Genomic DNA, 19,709 nt, shown 5'->3' on the forward strand with positions numbered 1-19,709 from the left:
AAAAAATAGCGTACACATGTTCTCTACGGCAAAGAAACGCAAATTATTTACACGTCTGATAGATATGCATGTCACTCCATAAAAACTAAGGCACCATGAATGCTTTGAAAACTGGAGAGAAAAGAAATGGGTGTTATTAAACCAGTGTATAGTGTCATCCTCTCCTTGCATTTGAACTGTGCATACAGTCAGGGCGATGAATTAACTTTTTCCATCACCAGTAAATTTGGCTAGTGGATGTTAATCTTACCAGCCAAACAGACACTTACTACCAGTCAAAGTGGCTAGTAAGTTTTCTTTCTACCAGCCAAACTGAATTTTCATCAGTTTTTGGTTGGCCTTCGCTTTGAGAAACTGGGAAGTAAATAAATATGTCTAATCTAACCAGTGTACATAGTGTCAAATCCTCTCCTTGCATTTGAACTGTAAATTCATTATATCTTGGGAGAAAAAATGAGAACACCCATGAATTCTTCAGAAACTGGGGAGAAAAGAAATGTGTATCATTTAACCAGTGTTTACTTTCAAATCCTCTCCTTCCATTTGAACTGTGTATATATCTCAGAACACTTAAGGACACCCAGCATTTTTTGGCACCTGAACACATGTTATCAAGTCTGTATGAACAAACAAACACTAGAGGGGGTCAGTGGCAAGACAAAAGTGTAAGACAAACTGGTGTGTGTGTGTGTTTGGCTGACGGAGAAACACAAAGCCACATATGTGCTGCTGTTTTCAAACAGCAAACAAAGGTGTTTTTTTTTTTGGCCACTTTTGATGTCCACCTATGGCACAGAGTTTGTCAAGTCTTTCGGCACAGTAGATGTCCTTCCAGCACAGGGCACTGACGAGGGAGTGTGTCCACATTTCAGCGTGGCACTGTTCTCATAGCATAAAGGAATGGGTGTGCTTGAAGTCCTGCTGCTTCTAAATCAACAACAAAAACATATAAAAAAAAAAAACGGTATGAAAGTGAGCAATCATCTTGAAAAATGTGCATATGCCTTCAACAACAAAAGAATGACTTAAAAGCCAAAAATTGAGCTAGTAATTTATATTGCAAATTTATATTGCAAATACCAGGACCTGTTAGGGAGTGAGGGAAGACCACAAACATGAACAAAATGGGAGAGAGTTACACACCTCTTCTGGAGGAGGACTGTATCTTGCGTTCCTGCACAAGGGAGAGAGGGTAAGGACTTAATTTACAGCTAAGAGCTACAAGGTGAAGTATACAAGTACAAGGCATGCGTGTGTGTTTGTGTGTGTGTGTGTATGTGTGCAGGGAAGGTGACCAGGGTGGACCAATGTGCCAGTTGTCCCGGGCCCAGGGAGAGAGGGCACAGAATTGGGTCCTCAGTCATTACATTGTATGCATTGGGGTGGGGGCCCTCTCAGATGACTATCCTGGGCCTGGCAAAAGCTGTCAACGTGTGTGTGTGTGTGTGTGTGTGTGTGTGTGTGTGTGTGTGTGTGTGTGTGTGTGTGTGTGTGTGTGTGTGTGTGTGTGTGTGTGTGTGTGTGTGTGGCTTGCTGGCTCCATCTGATTTAGGGTAGCAATTCATAACACCCACACACACTTTCACTTCATTTCAGGTACATACGTAATGGCTGCTTGGAGTACACACACTGATACAGACTATAGTTTTTCAGTTTTTGTAAATAGAAGGATTTGGAGAGTGGACTTAGGAGTGCCGCTTAGTGCACAACACTACTGATTAATGAAACTGCACAGAGCAAGTCGGGAGCCATTTCAGGCGTATGAGCGCAGCGCAGTGGAATCCACCGCAAGCCTCGGCCGGGAGACACAAGCAACACAAAACAGTTCCTTGGTAATGTCTGCTCAATGTCCTCACACCATGCTACCACACCAAACACAGGCCCAAGGATTTGGACCGGACTCATGCTCGCTCTCTCGCTCTCTCTCTCTCTCTCTCTCTGTAACTCACATATCCTCGGTTCTGTGTAGGTTCTGACTGCTGATGTGGGCTGTACTATGACACTGGGTAATCCAGAATGACCTGTGAAGTGGGGGGGTGGGGGGTGAGGGGATCCATATTGGTTTGAGAGGGTCAGAGGTGGCGACTTCAGTGCATGGACCAATGACTGTATATTAGAATGGACACAAAGGATCCATTCTGTTGAGTCAAACGGGGTATTCCAAGAACCTGGCTCAGCAGTGAACTAGATTAAGTTAACATTGGCTATGCGTTTACATGAGAAATTTAATTCAGAATTAACTCACTTTAATTCTGAATGAAGCTTAATTCCGCTTTGAAAGCGTCATGTAAACACTACACAATTCGGAATTAAATGAAAGATGAAAGTAAACTCGAAGGAACTATTTAATTCTAAATTATTAATTCGGAGTTAAAAACGTCATCACGTAGCCATTGAGGCAGTGATTCACCTAATAGAAGTGCCTCATTTTCCTAACTGAACGGCACTTTCGGGCTATCTATTTGCAGGTTTAAGACTAACTGTATGTTAACATAGCCAAGGTTTATGGCTTAACCATGTTCTTAGAATAGCCCCCAGATACGAAGCATTTTCAGTTGTCGATTTTGCAATAAGAAAATAGGATTCACTGGTTGCATGTCCCACACTGATATACAGCAGGTGTTTCTGATCGCCCTTTCCAACCAGAAAATGTGCTTCTTTATGTTGCAAAATTGAGATTTCGAAATGATTCACATCTGTTAAGCCTTTGCTGTGTTTGTGTAATGTACAGTCATTGGGTGGCGTGTATGGTCAATCAACTCCTTAACAACACATCATGCAAGGGCCAAAACAGGGCCGAGGGGCTGAAGAGTTTTAGAGACGCGTCAGTGGATACATGCTTTAAAGTTGAAAGAGAGAGAGAGAAAGATATATAGAGAGAAAGATAGAGAGAGAGAGAGAGAGAGAGAGAGAGAAAGATATATAGAGAGAAAGAGAGAGAGAGAGAGGGAGAGAGGGAGAGAGGGGAGGAGGACAACTATGATAATGATGACGCATTCATTTGTTAATGGCTACATCCAAAATCCAAATCCTTTCTAAAGCAAATCTGACAATTAGTGTGTTTAGGTTCATCATACAGGCAACCGTGCAATGATAATAATACGTCTTACTTATGAAGACAAAGTGGGCTACTTGTCAGTGACTAGACCCAGGGATGACCTCAGCATGCTTTTAGAGGTTTTTTATTTTTTGGTGCACAAAGTGACTGACATTTCGACGCACCTGCGTCTTCCTCAGAGTCTACGCAGGTGCATGGAAACGTCAGTTCGGTCTAGTCTAGTCACTGAGAAGTACTAACCCCAACTCCGATGAAGTTGGGACGTTTGGTAAACAGTGAATAAAATCAAAATGCTATCATTTTCAAAACACTCAATCTATTCATTAGATGGAGAATAGTGAAAAGACAACATATTAAGTGTTAAAACCGAGAAAAAAATATTGTTTTGGGGGACATATGTACTCATTTCTAATTTGAGAAATCCAACACGTCTCAAAAGAGTTGGGACGGGGACAATAAATGGCAGCAAATGTCGAGGAAGACTAAAAACAAAACAAAAGACAACACTTAACAGTTAAATACATTAACCGATGAGATGATTTTATATAAAAAACAGTGTTAATTCCTATCTTGGACATGATTTCACCAGCTTAAATGGTGGGTGTATTCCTTGTCATGTTTTGCAATGTTTTCCTTTCTGTAGTGCTTACAGTGTGACAGGTCTTGACCAAAAACCCACCATTTTATCACATGCTGGTCCTTATGATGGAGCCAAACTGTTAAAACATAGTAGAGAATGCAATTTGACCTTACTATGTGGCAGTAATCGAAGATCTCCCTTCAAAATATAATGCATGAGTGGCTTTTCATGCTGTTTTAAAACCCATTTATACCATTCAGCACTGTATTTAACTCTACAGATGAGTGAGAACATCTTAACCAATGCACTACTGCATCCGCATGCCATCATGGAGGCTGACTTTTGAAGCTAGCACTAACACAAGTTGGATGGTCCATTTTCACTGTAGCACAGGATGTGCAATGCTCTATTATTGTCAAAAAGAACGGACTTCTACAACTTCTGCTGACTTCTGTAAGCAAAGGACAGTTTCCCATGTCTTCTGGGTCTATTTCAAGTGAGCTCAGGTGCTTAGGAGAATGTTAAACCCCTGTGTCATTTTCATGCATTAAGCATTCTTAATATGGTCAATTTTCAATAGCTCTAGCACTCCAGGAATTAGAGTGAGACTACAGCCAATATACATTTCATGATGTCATGAACCTATACAATGATTTTATTAACAAAAATATGTCTTATATACACTCAATCGTGGTAAATCAAAGGGAATTCAAAAATGTATGTAATAACTATGGTAATTATTCCCTTTGCATCTTTAATTCTGAGTGACTCAGCCTCTCTGTGATGATCTTATACCTGGACACCTATATTGTCCGTCAGTACAATTCATTTTGAAATGTTCTTCTTTGTTGTTTTATCTTATTTGGATGTTTACTAAATTTCACTGATCCCCGTCCCAACTCTTTTGAGACGTGTTGGATTTATCAAATTAGAAATGAGTACATATGTCCCCCAAAACAATATTTTTTCTCGGTTTTAACACTTAATATGTTGTCTTTTCACTATTCTCCATCTAATGAATAGATTGAATGTTTTGAAAATGATAGCATTTTGATTTTATTCACTGTTTACCAAACGTCCCAACTTCATCGGAGTTGGGGTTTGTAGCTCAGTTTGTCTTCATTCTTCTGTCCTGGACTGTGAGCACCACAAGGGCTGAGGCGCAGACATCCTTTCTCTACGTCTTACTTATACTTGAATATCCTACTGGCATGTCTCAAAGGCCACAAGCCACACACAGACACACACACAGACACAGAACTGTTATTATATTCATGGCATGGTAGTATTTGAGAGAACTTCACAGCACATGTGTGGGTGGTGCAGTTGTAATTACCTTCCTCTGTGTCCTAGGTATAGAGGAAAAAGAGAAATTAGGATCCATTACACCAGCAGCAGTGTTAAACAGACATGCTGAACAATTTAGCATGATGTTTATTATGTTCAACCGTCGATTTATTATTGTTATTATTATTATTATTATTATTATTATTATTATTATTATTATTATTATTATTGTCATTATTATCCATTTTTAATGAATGTTCTTGCGCCATAGCCATGTCAACTCAAGGTGTAAACACCAGGCATTTCAACTTGGCACCTACTTTATGCACTGTGCTGTCCCCAAAAAAATGGGTTGGACCAACAGGCAAAAAACCCCACAAGTCTCAAATGAAAAACATGCGTGGTATTTTCCTCTAAGATGTCGACATGCTTTCACATTAGTTAGATTGTTTAGTTTTCACATCTCTCTTATGAGATCAACATGTTTTCACAAACACGTGTGTATACTTACTGCTGAAGAATCCATGTCTATGAGCATAACAGATGAAAAATGTGCAGAGCAGTATTACTAGGCAAACCACCACAGCGCCGGCAACGATGGCAGCGATGTTCAAATCATCTAAGAGAGAGAGAGAGAGAGAGAGAGAGAGAGAGAGAGAGAGAGAGAGAGAGAGAGAGAGAGAAGAGTAAAGTAAGATTATAATCGGTGTACAGTATGTTTTCACAGGGATAGCAGGGATAGCACAGTTTTTTGCCATGAGAGAGAGAGAGAGAGAGAGCGCGCGAGAGAGAGAGAGAGAGAGAGAGAGAGAGAGAGAGAGAGAGAGAGAGAGAGAGAGAGAAACGAAAACAATGGTCAGCCAGGAATACACACAAGAATAGCTGGTAGACAGTAGACAGTGCTGGTCTTGTTGCTGTTCCTGCTGGCTGTATTCATTTGTATAGCCTGCACTGTACAGCCCATGTCCTGTTATTGTTCCTGCCATTCTCGTGGGGATTCACATTGCTATATATATAGACACCATATTAAAGGGAATTCCTCCATGACTTTTTAACATTATACTGTATGTAGGACAACTTCACTAGAATACGTCGGACTAAAACAATGGGGCATTGTCTTGATTTGGTAAACAAAAAATGTGTTCTGTTACTCATGTGGATAACTTGCCCTCTTCCTGTGCACTTCAGGATTCTTAGACAAGGCAGAGAGAGAGAGAGAGAGAGAGAGAGAGAGAGAGAGAGAGAGAGAGAGAGAGTTAGATAGATGGAGAGCGAGAGAGAGGGAGGTTGATGGTGAGAGAAGAGAGAGATAAACAAAAGGGACAGTGAGATTGAAAGAAGAGAGTGACAGACAGTGTTGGGAGTAACTCGTTACAAAAGTAACTAATTACTGTAATGCATTACCTTTTTGAGTAACGCAGTAATGTAACTGATTACAGGGGAAAAAATCGGTAATATGTCCTCGTTACAATGCAAGTAACTTGCGCATTACAACGCATTTTTTTTCACCTAAATTTTGTGTGGGTATTTTGTTTTCTTTATACAATGTTCGCGAATCACCACGAGATCAGCTATTGCCTACGATAGCCAACGTCCGCACAGAGATTTTCACGCAGAACATTGCTTCCTCTTTCACGCTTTGTCTCTCGAAATGGCAGGCTGACAAAGGATGACCGATCTGACTACCAACCGGAACCAATTTTTTTTTTTCTTAGGCCTTATTGTATGTGGGTAAGACGCAATTCCTGAAAATGTTGGTTTTCAGTCTGCAGGCTTCCAAAACGACTTGTGGATGGCAGGTGAAAGTCATGCCACCTCATAGATTTGCACTGTAGATTGCCAAATCCTTATTTCCAGTCATTTTGGCTAAAGTAACTAAAAGTAATGCAAAAGTAGTGTAATGCCTTACTTTTTAAAACAAGTAATGTTATAATGTAAGGCATTACTTTAAAATGGCAGTAATGTGTAATAAGTAGTGCATTGCAGTTTTTTGAGTAACTTTCCCAACAGTGGTGACAGAGGGGGGCAGAGAGAGAGAGAGAGAGAGAGAGAGAGAGAGAGAGAGAGAGAGAGAGAGAGAGAGAGAGAGAGAGAGAGAGAGAGAGAGAGAGAGAGAGAGAGAGCACAACAGAGAGAGACAAGGACAGAAAGAAAGAGGGATTGACAGAATGAGAGAGGGGGAGAGAGATGGCAGAGAAGGAGAAGAACAGCACTGTTAAAGTATATCTCTTTCTCACACACACACACACACACACACACACACACACACACACACACACACACACACACACACACACACACACACACACACACACACACACACACACACACACACACAGAGAGAGAGAGACACACACACACACACTTATACAGTGTCTCACCTATTTCCATATGAGTCCCTTGGCAGCTTTTCGGTGGTCCTGCTTTGTTTCTGGCCTCGCAGTGGTACTGTCCCGTGTCTGCCTTGGTGACAGATCTAAACGTCTGCAAAACATGATTTATACACAGCAAGGGCTCGGTGAGCTGGCATTGGACTGGGGCATACCCGACACTGGTAAGGTAAACAATACCGCAAGAATGTGTGTGTGTGTGTGTGTGTGTGTGTGTGTGTGTGTGTATGTGTGTCTGTGTGTATGTGTCTGTGTGTGTGCGTGTGTAAGACTCTGTGAGATGGTATTGGGCTGGGGCATACCCGACACTGGTAAGGTAAACAGCATCGCAAGCGTGCATGTATGACCGTTCGTGTGCATGTGTGTGTGTGTGTAAGGCTCTGTGAGCTGGTAGCGGGCTGGGGCATACCCGACACTGTAAGGTAAACAATACCGCAAGAATGTGTGTGTCTGTGTCTGTGTGTATGTGTCTGTGTGTGTGCGTGTGTAAGACTCTGTGAGATGGTATTGGGCTGGGGCATACCCGACACTGGTAAGGTAAACAGCATCGCAAGCGTGCATGTATGACCGTTAGTGTGCATGTGTGTGTGTGTGTAAGGCTCTGTGAGCTGGTAGCGGGCTGGGGCATACCCGACACTGTAAGGTAAACAACGATGTGTGTGTGTAAGGACGGATTACTGCACGGACCTACGGCACAGGAGCCCGAGAGCCAAGGGGGCCCTGGAGCCCAAAGAGAGAGAGAGAGAGAGAGAGCGCATATGCTCGCGCGCATGTGTGCGTGTGCGTGTTTGCGTGTGCGTGTGTGTGTGTGTGTGTGTGTGTGTGTGTGTGTGTGTGTGTGTGTGTGTGTGTGTGTGTGTGTGTGTGTGTGCATGTGCATGTACACTTTTGTAATCACGTGTTTGTGTGCCTGTGTTCTCTATCGAGGCTGTGGCTGTGTATGTAAGGGTAAACGTTCGGCGAGAAGGTCGCTACCGTGGAATAGCAGCACGACAGAGAGAATCTTTAGACCCCGACGCAGAGCGGAGGGGTCTTGTTCTCTCTGGATATACTTAAATGATTCACACATGGCGGGGACATTTCTTTATTTAATGTTAAGTTTATTATAATTTTTCATGTCAAAAGACAACAAAACAGTGCCGTTGTGGAGCACCTCTAGGCAACAGTAGCCTAGACAACAGGTGTTGTCTATCACAGCAGCTGATTAGAGTGACAAAAGACCGGACCCCCTGCGGAGTGATATGAAACATTCGCTTTAGCAGTGAAAAGTCTTGTTGTCATTGACAGCGGTCTGATATAGACCAACCCGTCCGTTATCTCAAATATCAGACGTGCGAACGTTGGGGAGCCCCATTGAAATGAATGGAGCATTCGACCGATGACGTCACACCATATAATAATAATGTGTTAATGGTTCTGTGCAGGGCTTGATATTAACTTTTTAACCCACTGGCCACTGTGGCTAGTGGTTTTCCAGAGTCACTAGCCATTCAGGTATTCCACTAGCCACAGATTTTATAGGCCTATGTTGTTTTTCTTTATCCTGATAGTGTACGTCTAACCTCAGAAGATAAGGTGCTGAATATAGCGTTCTATATGAAACAAATAGAAACAGAGTTATTGACCTTTTTCTTGCATTTAAATACAAATAATTGATACACAAGGGGCAAACAACAAAATATAGGCTAATATATGATACGTGGTGTATGTCATACCAAGGAATAACCTGCCAGCCAAATTGGCTAGTGACTCTGAAAGTATTACTAGCCACAGCCAAGTTTTACCAGCATTTGGCCGGTTGGCAGGTGCCAGTGTCAAGCCCTGGTTCTGTGAAAGAAGAATGTCTTGCTGCCTTGACTGTGTAACGAAGTCAAGCATGCAACATCAGTAGGTAGGGACCAGGCTTCCCAATAAAGGAACAGTCAACCATGTTTCCAAATCTCAAATACACCTTCTTCTCTGATCTGAGATGAGTTCATGCGGACCTCTCTGGTCTTTATGCTGTAGTACGTGTGCCAGCAATCAGTCTGGAGCGTACCGTTACTTTCTTAGCCTTTAGCTCGCCCTGCATGGCAATGAGTACCAAGCACGGCTTCAGTTAGAAGTGACCAAGTTCTTCCATATGCTCCTGATTTAGATATCCAAATATATATACCAGTGATTTTCAACCTATGGGCCGGGACCCACTGGTGGTCCCAGAAGGTATACCAAGTGGGCCTTGGAATAATATTCTAAAAATTATGGTGTGTGCGTTGCTGCTGATTTATGTGAGTTTTATTCATAATCGGGTCAGAGGTGGGCCCCCAACGTTTGTGACAATTTCGAGTGGGCCCCAAGTTGGAAAAGGTTGGGAACCCCTGATATATACAGATATCTACAGTATATTTTATTCTTTTAAAGAGATCCGAGAGGCACAGACATTGCATCTTTAAGAGAATAATAAAAATGGGAGCAACCACACATGGTTGAAGCCGATTTTTTTTCTCATGCATTTATAGCTTTGTATGTTTCTCTGGCCCTGCTCTCGGGGGGAGACTCAGGATGTGTGGACTTAAATCACTCAGCTACATTTTTTCACAGCCATTGTGCGTGCGTGCGTGCGTGCGTGCGTGCGTGCGTGCGTGTGTCCATTGTTCCATTCCATTCCAGTTATCCGTCATTATTACCTGCATAGTGCATACCTTACAGTACAACTGAATGTAAGTGTATATTGCCCATGTACATGTATCTGTACACAGCATGTCCATCTCACCAGGCCAGTGACGTGCAGTGAGGGGTATGGTAGGGTAGGCAGTAAATATAGAAAATACATATTTTTTGTGTATTTTTTAGCGCTGGGTCTGGGGGTCCTCCCTCAGAAAAAAATGTATTTCTTAGATGCAATTTCCTGCATTTTAACCAAATCTGGAGAGTCACTATCAGCTAAAAACCTTTATAAAAGACTAAAAACTTTGAACAAATAGTATGGCTTGGATCGGCAACTAGGCCTATTCACCTAGTATGCTGATAAGGTCTTTAATGTGCAACAAATTAGTAGGCCTATGTTTCTCTAAATACTGTAAATATAAAGTAGGCTATAAGATAAAATGCCATCAGTGCTTAGCCACCACAGCTCTAATAACTAAATAAGTAAATAGGCTAAACTATTAGACATTTGGACATTGTCTGTAGACCTTACATCTGAAACAATAAGTGAAAATGCATAATTTCAATTTGTTGAAAAGGCCAGCTAGACTTTTTTTTTTTTTTTTTTGTCAAATTGCCAAATTGGTAGCTCAAGGACCCATAGCCTACTCTGTACACATTTAAGGACCTGTAGGCCTACATTTTACAATAATTTAGAAAGCTACAACATCACAGCATTTTGGGGGGGAAAGCTTTAACTTTTGGCTTTAGCAGTTGATTTTGCTCCTCTTCTGTTTATTCTGTTGCAAATGCCAGGGTGTTTCACATGGAGGATGCAGGGTGGCAGTGTAGCCTACTTTGTTTAGAAGATAAAATGTCTAGTTCACCAACTGTGAATCACACCATAGCATGTGAGGGGAAACGAACATTTAGCAATAAACCAACCTAGGTAACAGCTCCTGCTTCGTTGACGCATTTTGTGCTGCTAATCAAACACTCGCAGACAAGAAGGAAAGTTGGCAAGGGGGCGGGTTGCTTGCGAACTAAACAAACATGAGCGGCGGTGCATTCAGACAGTAAATACTGGTAGGCCTACATCGAGTAAACCAACGAAAACACTTCTGAGACTCATTCTTGTGCGTGATTGTATTCTCAAACACTTCAGCAACGGTTGTGCAAGGTGTTTCAAATCAAGTCAGTTTCTGAGTGCGGTGAGCACCCATGCCAGTCACTCGAGCCCAACGTTGATCTCGTACACAGCGCACTTCAAAAGAACACAGCTGCACGTCAACTTGCTAACAGGCTCCACACACCTCACGCATCGTGTATTAAGTCATCATCATAATAAATTAGGAAAATGAAGTCATGTCGTACGCTCAAAAGACAATCTCGCGTCCATAATAACACACACATAGTCTATTCGTGTCCACAGCACAACCAATCTTCAATGTCAACACCTCCCTGACCCATCAACAAAAGGCACCACGACAAACTTGAGCATGTTCATGTTAAAATTTGGCTACCCACATCTTAATAATTAGATGAATCTTACCTTAAAGCAGAATCACGAGTATGTTTTCCATGCAAGTTAGTTCCATTAAAAGCCCGGGGTGGTTGACATGATGAAGATATTTTGTCCCAGTGTGTTCAAACTACTTGAAGCTGCTACCCATCTGATGTTGAATATTTCCACAATGCAGCGATTGCAAACGGCTCAGCTATTGCCTGTCATCTGAACCATCTTTCTTGCTACTTCTCGGATTTTTTTGTAATAAAGGCAAAACGCCAAAGACTGCCATGTTTTCTGTACGGCTAGAGTTTGAACAAGCCGTAGCTTGCTAGCTGTTGTTGCTATCATACTTTAAGCAGAGAGGATTGGCTATGCTTTAAGCATGGAGGCTTCCTGAATTGTAACAATTTTTCATGTTGGCAGCTGTGATTGGCTTAAGTATTCCCGCCATCGCGAAAAGCTCTGCTTTTGCTCTCCATTGACAGTCTCTGTGATAGATAATACGCATGCGCCAACTTCTACATTGACAGCGTTGAGGGCAAGATAGGCAGAGTCAAAGCGTGCCTACCCTGGCTCTGCCTGGCATTCGAAAGCTGAGCCTTCACCTACCAGCCAAGGCTGCGCGACGCGTTCCCATGGCAACCTGTCCAAGCCTGAGCGCTTTGCTTCGTGCGATAACTTAGCCTACTTTTAACAGCTAATTTATAAATTAATGTTTTTGTTATGCATGTGAACTCTCAAGAATAGTTTTTAAAACATGTGTTAGTTTTTTATTTTTAAGAAATTTATCCTAGGGTAGGCAGTGCCTACCCTGCCTACCCTGAGCGCACGTCTCTGCACCAGGCTGACCACATGGTTTTGCGTATGTAACGCACGCTAGTGCATTCTGCGTGTTGGGGCGACACCCTTTGAAGATAAGGAGTGCTCCTCAAACGCAACGGTAAAGCACTTTCATGCACTTTTGTCACGTGACGAAATTTGCACAGTTTTCCGTGTCTGCGATTTTGTTTTTGCGTTACTAAACGCGAAAATGCTCTGCGGTGCCCTGACCAAAACCATCCCTAAGCCTAACCTATCAGTAAAGCAATTTTTCTGCTGCTATACTTTTGCCAAGAACAGCGAAATAACCAAGGGATTGGCGAATTTCTTGCGAAATTGTGCCCAGACCAAAACCGATCCCTAAATCTAAACTGTCACAGTGCACTTGTGGAGCACGCCTGCCTTAACTTGCAACGGTGTATTGGACATACGCGATACTCATGAACGGCCATCCGGGTACTTTGCTCGTAAATGTGCGTTACGCCCCTTTATGGGTGAAAACAAACCGAATGTCTCATCAACTTACATGCTACATCGGCTTGTCTAAATGAACACAGTCCATGCTTCAGCCACGGCTGTTTGGCTATATTATTTCAACAGCCGGCAACACAACACTTTTTCGGCATGTTTCGCGTGAACAACGCTAGTCTACAGGTCCGTATCTTTAGTTTATTAAACCCCAACATCACCAGTTGACTTGCATGGGTTGTTTTCCCCCACAAATGGGCGTAACGCACATGGAAAACGTCACGCCGTTCATGAGTATAGTCGGTTCAAATCAGCGTGTCATCTTTACGCTCTGATCATGACATGATGCCATGTTGATCTCACCAGCGTGCCCGTGTGCTGGTTGATGGAGTAGGTCCCGTTGAGCGGGTGCACGGCCAGAGGCTTCTTGTCCTTGTACCAGATGTAGGAGACGGCGGGTACGCCGTGGGGCTCGCTGCACAGCATCTCCACCTCGCCGCCCGTTATGGCACTGCTCGGGATCTCACAGGTGGGCACATGGGGTGGCACTGTGCCAACGCCAACGCCATGCCAAACAGCAGCAGCCATATCAGACACACATGGGAGAGATACAAAGAAAGAGTGGAGCATACAAATAGAAACATTAGTTTGTTTTGTTTACATAGATGACATGCTTTTCAGATGATGTTTTTTTTTTTACTAAACTTCCTGTCAGTTCTTACAAATTAATACTGTTAATAATTATAACACACACACACACACGCACACACAACAGGTACATACCTAATACTTTGTACATAACAAAATGTGATGACAAATAGCCTACTGCGTGCACACACAAACACACACACACACACACACACACACACACACACACACACACACACACACACACACACACACACACACACACACACACACACACACACACACACACACAAAAGCAGGTACATACCTAATACTATTAGTGTGATGACAAATAACCTACTGCGTGCACACACACACACACGCACACACACACACACACTGTGATGGAGTGACTATCACTAGGGTTGTGGGTGTGTTCTGACTAACATGCCAACGAGCCTGGCTCTTTGGTGTAGCGGTCAGAGCCCCGGTTAACTACCGCACAAGGTCTGGGTTCGAGTCCCAGCTGGGCAACTCTACTCCCCTTCGCTACACACAGAAACACCTAAAAGCAGCCATACTGCATACTCTACCTAATACTATAAGTGTGACGTTAGCTTCTCCCAGCTGTATGTCGTCCAAGGCAGCGCTGACTTCACAGCGATACTCGCCCGCATCGCCCTGCGTCACCTTCTGCAGGATCACCGTGGCCCCCTTGATCGTCGCCCGGTCCTTAAACGACTCTGGGGACAAAGGCAGGACAAACGAGGGTCACAAATGTTGGCAACACTTTAGAATAGGGTTCATAGGTCAGCTACTAATACATTCCTAATAATTACTGTCGGTTTCTGTGACTTATAAGAGGGCTACTAGGTACTTATTATGATCATATCAGTAATAAAAAGACCTTATTGGCGGCGAACTACAAATTTATGAATGCATGCCTCTCAAATGATTTTTGCTTAATTTTGCTGAACATATGTCTTTTATTCAAACAAGCAGGTACAAGTCATTTATACAGACATTAAATTATACGTAACATTAAAACTATATTGGGCGCCGGAGAAAACGGCCCTCGAGACATAGGTTCCCCACCCCTGCTCTACACACACAGGGGGGTGTGAACGGATCTCATGGCGTATGCTCTTCACTTCTTGCACCCAAAGCCGAGGCCAGATACAGTACCATGCCAGTACATGCTTTACTGTAGGCTACACCAAGACCGAGCACACAAAGGCTAAACTAGTGGAAGGTAGGCACACTCAAATAAAAAAGTGCTGTTTTGGGTATGTGCTGAATGTGTCAGTAGAGCGAAACAAACTCTGTAGCCTATTCACAACATTTATTGCATGTCTCAACAAATAAATGTGTTTCTACATCCATGTGTTTGGGACATTTTATTATACATTTATAAAATTTTAAGTAAGAGAATAAAATAAATTGTGTGCGGTTTACTATTAAAGACATGAAAGGGGATATGAGAGCAGACTTTTTAGATGGACATCATCTTTCATTCATACCATCCTAGAAAACGTGATTATTGCCATTTTGGTGTTCCTTGTGAATCTTTTGAGGCACTTTGAGTTGCATATTGTATGAATGCTGTGCAGTTGTTCTTTGCTTTTTTATATAATAAATTGAGGTGAATGTGAGAGGGAGTGTAAGAGTACAGGAGATACAACCAGAATTTTACACTTGTGATTTTTACTAATTAATAAATTAATTTCATGTTTTTTTCATTCAGGGTCTTTCGATCTAGCTGTTGCCTTGTGTTTTCTCAAATAATCTGCAAACTGTAATAAAATTGGGACCATTTAAAAAACATTGGTTGCATTGATGATTTATTACATGCAAACATGGAGTTGATAATTGTAAAAAACTAAAAAAAAGACATGGAATGAAAACACTAAACATTTACTCACTCCGGAACTCTTCCTTGAAGTAGACAAAGTCGGGGGAGGTGGACATGGTGCCTTTCGTCTTCTTCCACTCGATGCGCGGGCTTTCATCCCTCTGTGTTTTGAACTCACAAGACAGCCTTGCCTCTGTGCAGACAAACAGAGGGGGAAGGTTAGCCATTTAACAACACACCGACCTAGCCATAGACACAGCTGGCAGCTTTGGCCTGGCTCAGGACAATGTAATATGAAATACCATCTACAATTACATGTTGAATGTAATCAGAACCCAATTCTGGGCCCCCTCTGTCCCTGGGCCTGAGACAAATGAAATGACCCATTTGTCTCTCACTGTCTGCTTCCCTGGACATGTATACAGGTGCATTTCCACTATGCATTTCAAAAACAACGTGTTTTATTGTCTTTCTCAGTTAATGCCAGTAAGTCACTATTTCATTGTTTGCATTGGTGAAAAATCAGGTCACATAAATCCTGTTCCATCTACCCAAATACAGTGCTATCTTAAGTCAAATACAGTATGCATATATACTCTATATGTCAGGCCTATTCAAATGGCGTACTAGCTGATCGGCTCAGAAGTACTAGCTCAGATGTGGCCCTTGGACGGCACAGTTCTGGCCCGCCACAAGGTCAGAAAAAATTGAAACAAATATGTGTGCTATCTGTGGCCGTGCAAAATTTTCGATAACTGACACTTCAGTTTGGGGATATATCTCGTATTCAATCACACGAGAGTGAAATAGATCCAAGGCTACCAAGACCATCACAAAGCTACTAAGAAATAGAGAAGTGAATATCTGTTCTGTCTGGATAGCTATCCTCTTTTTCACACCCCAACCTCAGACACCGAGCTGCTCGCAGTTATGCAGATTTTATGTTCGGTCCCTTTATTGGGATGAAAAACTGGTGTCACCTCAGTGACTTTTAATTGAATACCCCTGCTATATGGTATATAGGCCAATATACACAATATTACCAAAATGATTTGCTCACCTACCTAAACTCACATATGAACTCAAGCGCTATCCCATTCTTAACCTATAGGGGTCAATATGATGTCGGTCCTTTTGCAACTATTAGTTTCACCTATTTCAGGAGCATCTTTACAGGGATTTTTGGCCATTCTTCCAAAAGCGCCTTGATGAGGTCACCCACTGATGTTTATCGAGAAGGCCTGGCTCTCAGTCTCTGCTCTAATTCATCCCAAAGGTACTCTATCGGGTTCAGGTCTGTGCAGGCCAGTCAAATTCATTCACACCAGACTCTGTCATTGATGTTTTGATGGACCTTGCTTTGTGCACTGCTGCAAAGTCTTGATGGAAGAGGAAGAGGCCTGCCCTACATTTTGGGAGCATGTATTTGTTTTGGTATCCTGAAGCATTCCCACTGGAACTAAGGGGCCAAGCCCAACTCCTGAAAAACAACCCCACACCATAATTTCACTCTCCGCACAATGTAGTCCAAAATATACTGTTCTCCCGTCTCCACTGCTCTCTGCGCCTCAGCATTCGCTGACCCCTCTCCATCAGATCAGAGAGGGGGTCAGAATCTCCATCAGAGTTACTGTTGTTCTCAAACTCTTCCACATTCTTATAATTAAGCTGCCAGTCGACTGTGGAATGTTCAGGAACATTTCATTACTGGATTTGTTGCACAGGTGGCAATTCCACACAGGACTTCACTGAGCTCCTGAGAGCAGCTTTCTTTCACAAATGTTTTTAAAACAGTCTGCATGCCTAGGTGCTTGATTTTATACATCTGTGTGGCCAGGCCCAGTGATTAGGACACCTGATTCTGATCATTTGGATGGGCGAGCGATTGGATGGTCTCTGTAAGTTAGGTGCCCTTTCCACGTAGCTGGATATTTTTATATGTGGATATTTTTTTTCTCCTGCTTGTATTGGTTTTGCATTGGTTTTGGCCTTCCGTTTCCACGTAGCAGATATTTAAAAATCCAGGTATAAAAAGCAGGAGAAAAAAATATCCTGTTTAGGGGGCTGAAACGCATTTGTTACAATGGAGGATTTTTTTTATCCACATGTTGCGTTTACACCTAGCAGGAGAAAAAAATACCCTGCTAAAAAAATATCCTGCTACGTGGAAACGGCACCTAAGTTACTGTGTGGGAAAACTTATTTAGCAGCTGCTATTACTTACCGGCATCTTCATGGACCTCCACGACAGGCTCTCTGGTGAAGACTACGACTGCACATGAAGGCAAGACTAGAGAGAGAGAGAGAGAGAGAGAGAGAGACAGACAGACAGACAGACAGACAGACAGACAGACAGACAGACAGACAGACAGACAGACAGACAGACAGACAGACAGACATAAATACAGAGATTGATTAATTGATTGAGATTGATTGTCAATCAAAAAGGATAACAGGGCATGGTCTCCCTGACATCAACTGTAGCCCCATAATGCCTGCCGCACCACCAGTGGTATGCTGTATTAGTCATTGAAAAGTTAACTACCATAAGACTACAATACTATGACCTGACACTGGACCGTTAGTAAAACTACGACTTGGTCATTGCTATTATGGTAACAGCAAATGTATAACGTTGTGTCTTACTTAACTGGTTAAATCATTGTGGGTCTCGATGAGGAAAGGGTTTATGCCTTGAGGGACTTTTTACCCAGATGGCTGAACTGACAAAGCGGTATGTGGAAGGTACAACATAAATGTATTTGTGGGAATGATTGCCATTATCAGTATCTCCATTAGATTTATGACAACTAGTGGTAGAGACTGTGGCAGAAATGTTTGGGCCTCTGGGAGCTTGGGTCTCTGAACGTTTGAAAACACAGACGCTGCAACATGATCTCCAAAAATTCCGTGCTCCTGGACACGGATGTTAAGGACACAAAATCTGTGTCCAGGAGCACGGATTTTGCCAAAATTCCGTGCTCCTGGACACGGAATTGTTTTCCGTGCTCCTGGACACAGAATTGTTTGAAGTGCTTTCTATAGGCTATTTCCACAGTCTTGTGTTTTCTCAGGATTTTTCTAATTTCAAATATTTTGTCTAAAAAAAAAACATTTCTTACTGACAGGTTAGGGTTAGGGATTGTTTTAGTCTGGGCACAGCTAGTTTTCTTTCATTCATTATATGAGTTTGATAGCCTAGCAACCAACTGGAAAAGGTATTTCTCAAAAGTATGTCTTTAATGACAGGTTAAGGTTAGGGAATGTTTTGGTCAGGGCACAACTGAAATTGCTATAGCATTATTTTGTTTAGGATTAGCATTTGGTATGTATTTTCTAATGATAGAGTTAACACAGTGCTGTGGTAATAGCCTATAGAAAGCACTTCCGTGTGCCCATCACGGAAAACAATTCCGTGTCCAGGAGCACGGAAAACAATTCCGTGTGCAGGAGCACGGAATTTTGGCAAAATCCGTGCTCCTGGACACGGATTTCGTGTCCTTAACATCCGTGTCCAGGAGCACGGAATTTTTGGAGATCAGGCTGGACAAACCCAGCAGTCACCCTGTTAATAACTTAAGTACAACAAAGCAAAAGGCTGAGCAAAAGGCCAAGGCATATACGGGTCAGTGATGTATCAGCAATATCACATGTCAGGGCGGTGCAACGACAGCCTGTGCCACTATTGTACTCATTTTTTTAATGTTTATAGTGGACTATCTAAGAAGCATATGCATTGCAGCATATCAAGCACCAATGACTACTGTAATTAATTTGTGGGAATAAGATGCCGTTGCGCCACCTGACGTCTGAATCCAAAAAAAGGAAAGTCTTTGACCATACCCAATGCCCAAATCCCCCGATAATTAACAGCTCAGTAAGCATGTGAAGAATCAATCCACAAAGCATGTGAGGAATCATAAAAGGCTGAAACTGCATGAAAATGCAGAAACACAGACACAGTTCAATAAAGACGCTTTTGCACACCTCTGTAGTTGGGCAGGTGCGTAGGATGTTATCCCAGCAGGGTTGTCAGTCAAGTGCAAAGAAATCCCGCACACTGTCCATTCCACCAACAAACTTTAATACAACGTTTCGGTAAACTTTACCTGAAGAAGGTCGGATGACCGAAACGTTGTATTAAAGTTTGTTGGTGGAATGGACAGTGTGCGGGATTTCTTTGCACTTGAGAAACACAGACACAGAAACTTGTATTGAGCCAAAAAGCAAGTGAAACCACCAGACTGCTGGAAACCTACATGAAGTTCAGACCCAGGAAAATGATGGAAAGGGAGAGAGGCTAGCTAGAGTACAAATATCCCCAGATGTGTCTGCACAAATTAGAGGAACCAAAAGTGCAACAGAGGCATGACATTGAGCCTTATATGAGGAATATAAAAAGAGCTCACAGGAGATTATATTCAGATTCTTTGGATCTCAAAACAGGGAAGTCATGGGTAAGCGGTTAGGGGGACAGACTTGTAGCCCAAAGG

The 19,709-nt window shown here is 42.5% G+C and overlaps 1 protein-coding gene across 1 annotated transcript in view; it reads right to left on the reverse strand.

Moving 5' to 3' along the window:
- Positions 1 to 8: 8 nt before the first annotated feature.
- jam2a (junctional adhesion molecule 2a) overlaps positions 9 to 19,709 on the reverse strand; it is a 27,375-nt gene continuing 7,674 nt past the window's right edge. Inside the window, exons 2-11 of the mRNA XM_063212358.1 lie at positions 17,441 to 17,506; positions 15,287 to 15,409; positions 13,958 to 14,107; positions 13,101 to 13,285; positions 7,307 to 7,409; positions 5,437 to 5,544; positions 4,975 to 4,987; positions 1,950 to 2,021; positions 1,144 to 1,174; positions 9 to 927 (exon numbers count right to left, since the gene is read on the reverse strand). Coding sequence (XP_063068428.1) covers positions 886 to 927; positions 1,144 to 1,174; positions 1,950 to 2,021; positions 4,975 to 4,987; positions 5,437 to 5,544; positions 7,307 to 7,409; positions 13,101 to 13,285; positions 13,958 to 14,107; positions 15,287 to 15,409; positions 17,441 to 17,506 — 893 coding nt within the window. The 3' untranslated portion in view covers positions 9 to 885. The remainder of the gene's footprint in view (positions 928 to 1,143; positions 1,175 to 1,949; positions 2,022 to 4,974; positions 4,988 to 5,436; positions 5,545 to 7,306; positions 7,410 to 13,100; positions 13,286 to 13,957; positions 14,108 to 15,286; positions 15,410 to 17,440; positions 17,507 to 19,709) is intronic.

The sequence above is a fragment of the Engraulis encrasicolus genome, chromosome 12 (assembly GCF_034702125.1).
Source record: "Engraulis encrasicolus isolate BLACKSEA-1 chromosome 12, IST_EnEncr_1.0, whole genome shotgun sequence".
Classification (NCBI taxonomy): domain Eukaryota; kingdom Metazoa; phylum Chordata; class Actinopteri; order Clupeiformes; family Engraulidae; genus Engraulis; species Engraulis encrasicolus.